This window comes from Notothenia coriiceps, unplaced genomic scaffold (genome assembly GCF_000735185.1).
Source record: "Notothenia coriiceps isolate Sejong01 unplaced genomic scaffold, NC01 NC01_scaffold00027411, whole genome shotgun sequence".
Taxonomy (NCBI): domain Eukaryota; kingdom Metazoa; phylum Chordata; class Actinopteri; order Perciformes; family Nototheniidae; genus Notothenia; species Notothenia coriiceps.
In genome coordinates, this window is record NW_011360112.1 from 1 (window position 1) to 3,454 (window position 3,454).

At 43.7% G+C, this 3,454-nt stretch overlaps 1 protein-coding gene across 1 annotated transcript; it reads left to right on the forward strand.

Moving 5' to 3' along the window:
• Window positions 1-248: 248 nt before the first annotated feature.
• LOC104957576 (FK506-binding protein 15-like) lies at window positions 249-3,190 on the forward strand (the record flags this gene model as incomplete). Its single annotated transcript, XM_010785220.1, has 10 exons — window positions 249-445; window positions 610-764; window positions 863-911; window positions 1,015-1,131; window positions 1,578-1,760; window positions 1,847-1,934; window positions 2,074-2,183; window positions 2,276-2,374; window positions 2,497-2,591; window positions 3,061-3,190. Coding segments are annotated over exons 1-10 (1,191 nt in total), but the record flags the coding sequence as incomplete, so codon positions are not given.
• Between the last annotated feature and the right edge of the window lie 264 nt (window positions 3,191-3,454).

The window sequence follows — 3,454 nt, forward strand, 5'->3', positions numbered from 1 at the left end:
AGGAGGAGGTCGTTTGTGATTTTCAGAAGAGCTGTTTCTGTGCTGTGTTTTGATCGGAAACCGGATTGAAATGGCTCAAAGAGGTCATTGGAGCTGAGGTGGGACTTTAGTTGTGAGGCAATAACACGTTCAAGTATTTTTGACAGAAAGGGGAGATTTGAGATGGGCCGGAAGTTGGACATGATGTCAGGTGTGAGTCCAGGTCTGAATGAATGATGAAGTGTGAAGGATAAGGTTCATCTTATGGCATCCATTCATTACATCTCTAACAGTATGTGTTATGACCTGGTGTGATCTGCAGGGCTGGGAGGAGGGGATGGTGGGGCTGAAGAAGGCGGGCCGTCGTCTCGTGGTGGTCCCCCCCGACCAGGCCTACGGAGCCAAAGGAGTTCCCAACCGCGTCCCCGCTAACAGCACTCTGATTTTTGAAGTGGAACTTCGACGGGTAACACCCACTGAACACTTTTCTACACTCACCTCTTGTATTTGATATTTGCTCACATCACGAGTGTTCTTATCTTGCGTTAGTACATGTCTTTGACTTTATTCTTATTGATCGTGATGTTGCCAGTGGGAACTGAAGATCTTTCTGCCCTTCTTCCACTTTAGGTGAAGTTTTCCAAGGACAATGGGTCTGTTAGTTCCAATGCCAGCACCAGAGGCTCTGCTGCCCCCTCCCCAGTTCCTTCCCCAGCCCCCAGTGGGGAGAATGTGGCCCTAGAGCCCCCACCACAGACCACAGCCTCCGGTCCAGGCAGACCAGGGTGAGTCTTAGGCCACAGGAAACAATAAACAGTATTAACCATAATTATTTTGTTGCCTCAGATGATTTTTATTTGACCTTTTTTTATTTTAATTGCAGGGAGCCACCACTTCGTGCAAAGTCAAACTCTCTGAGTGAACAGCTGGCAGTAAGCCCCCCCACAGACCTTCTTCCTATTTACAATGTTTTGCAATGTTTATTGCATTTTCTTTGCAGCTTGATTGATGGAAGGTTTCTTTTTCACACTTCAGAATCCAGACGCCACAAAAGCAAAACTGATCTCTCGCATGGCGAAGATGGGCCAGCCTATGCTGCCCTTTCTGACGGGGGGGGCCAGCCAGCCCGAGTCCAGTGATTCTGAGCTGGAGGTAGGTCGGCACAAGGCTGGGACAGGCTCTTCTGTGGGGGTTAAAGAATATGTCTGGTAGTGTTATCATTTTCTCTTATTGTCACAAACCCATAAGGAGGCCAAGACCGACAATGAATGTTTTTCAGCTCAATTGTTGCCAAAAAAACTATTAAAATCACATCAATGAGTCACACAAATCACATGAGTATTATTTTCAGAAAATAAAAAATTCATTCATTTTCTTAAAGGGGCACTTTTCGGGGTTGACCCAAACCTCATCTAAGAATATTTCGTCCCCTACTGCTCTGACTTTCGTCTTTAATTTGTATCTGTTTCTTGATAATCTTTCATCCTTATGGGAATACAACAACAACTGCATTTTAAATGATTATTAACTTTAAAGAATGATATCAGATTATATCAATCTGGTGTCACTACTTACTTTGTGCCACTGTTGGTCTCCAGGACACCAGTGGCAGCAGAGTGAGGGAGCAGCCTGCTGCTCCGTCTCCACTGCAGAACTCTGCCTCTGCTCCAGCTGCTGCTCCTGCACTACATCCTCACACCGCTCCACCTTCTGCCTTACTTCCTTTTATGAGCACTTCTGCCCCACAGCCCGGACTGACAGGCAGCAGCCATGCCTTTCAGGTGGGATTCCTCCACATATGGTACTGACATCAGTAAGTACATCACGGACAGACGTGGTAATATCAGTGCATTCTGTTGTTTTCCAGCCTTACTCTTACACACAGAGCTCTGGGGCTCCATCCCAGCTGCAGCCTGTAGGCCAGGTGTATCCTGCACAACCTGTTCCATACATGGGTAAGAGTTCTATTCAATAAGGATCAACCGCTGCGACAGCCTCATTTGTCAATATAACTACACAGCTGCAGGACACTTGTGTTTGGTTTTAATAGTGAAAGTTTGAAAATTAAACTCTGTGATGGTTTGTTCTCATCAGGCTCCAGTGATGTCACTTCCTTCTTGATGACTGAGGCCAGACAACACAACACAGAGATCCGATTATCTGTCGGAAAAGTAGCAGATAAAGTGGATCAACTGGCCTCAAAGGTACACACTCTGTGAATTACAATATGTTTAAGACGTTTTAATAGAAAGGAGAACATCTGGTTGGATTTGTATTGATGTTTTGGTTTTGACAGATAGATGACCTTCAAAGGCATGGAAGTCTTTCTGTGGCTGTTCCTAGTTTGTCTATGGAAACCTCCATGATCATGCACAACATCCAAAGAATAGTCCAGGTACACGCCTGAACAAACGCTGCCTTGTGTTCTAGGAGCCACTTTTTTAATATCATAATAATAGATAGGTGTACTGGGACAGAATTCCAACTGTATTCCTAAAGCTTATTTTTGCCTTTTAGGAAAATGAATGTTTAAAAAAAGAAGTCTTTGATAAAAGCTCTCGTATTGAGGAGCAGAACCGTAAGATTGGGGAGCTCATAAACCAGAACCAGAGGTGAGTCACAGACAGAACATCATGACATCACTGTGTCACCAGCCATACATGTCAAATATGTCACGTGGAGCTCTTATGTTTGATAGCAGCATTAAGTGGTGTGTTTCATTTATTCATTAAGTTCATAATGGTTCCAAAAACATTATTTTATTTAAAACAAATACATTGTCTCATTTTCTTAGAAACATTGTTGAAATTGGTGGACGATGAAAAGAATGAAAATGGCATTTTAATGGACTTAAAGATTTGTGTAAGCTATTATCTGATCTCACACATTGCTATTTAAAAAAAAAACGATAGGCGATTGGCATGCAGATGACAATACAAAATATTGAAGAGGTATAACAGTATGCCCTCTTCACTGTCCCTCTGACAGTCAACAGCCCACGCTGACTGCAGCTCTAGCAGAGTGTCAGTGTGTGTGTAGTGAGCTGGGTGTGTTGTGTGCTGCTGTTGGTGTGCACTGCAGGTACATGGAGCAGAGTCACTTGGTCATGGAGCAGAGGAACGACTCCCTCAAGTCCTCCAGCGAGCAGAACCAGGCCCGACTGCTGCAGGCGGAGCAGGACAAGGTGAGAGGGGAGCAGCTGAGCACTGCTGTAAAGTAACTGAGTACATTTACTCAAGTACTGTACTTAAGTACAATTTTGAGTTACTTGTACTTTTATTGAGTATTTCAATTTGTTGCTACTTTTTATTTCTACCCCAGTACAATTCAGAGGTAAATGGTGTACATTTCCTCCACTACATGTATTGAATCCCTTTAGTTACTTTACAGATGTGGATGAATGATGTGAAATATAATCAAGTGTTGAATCAGACTTTAGTTCCACCTGGAACTTGTTTAATACGCTGGCGTTGTT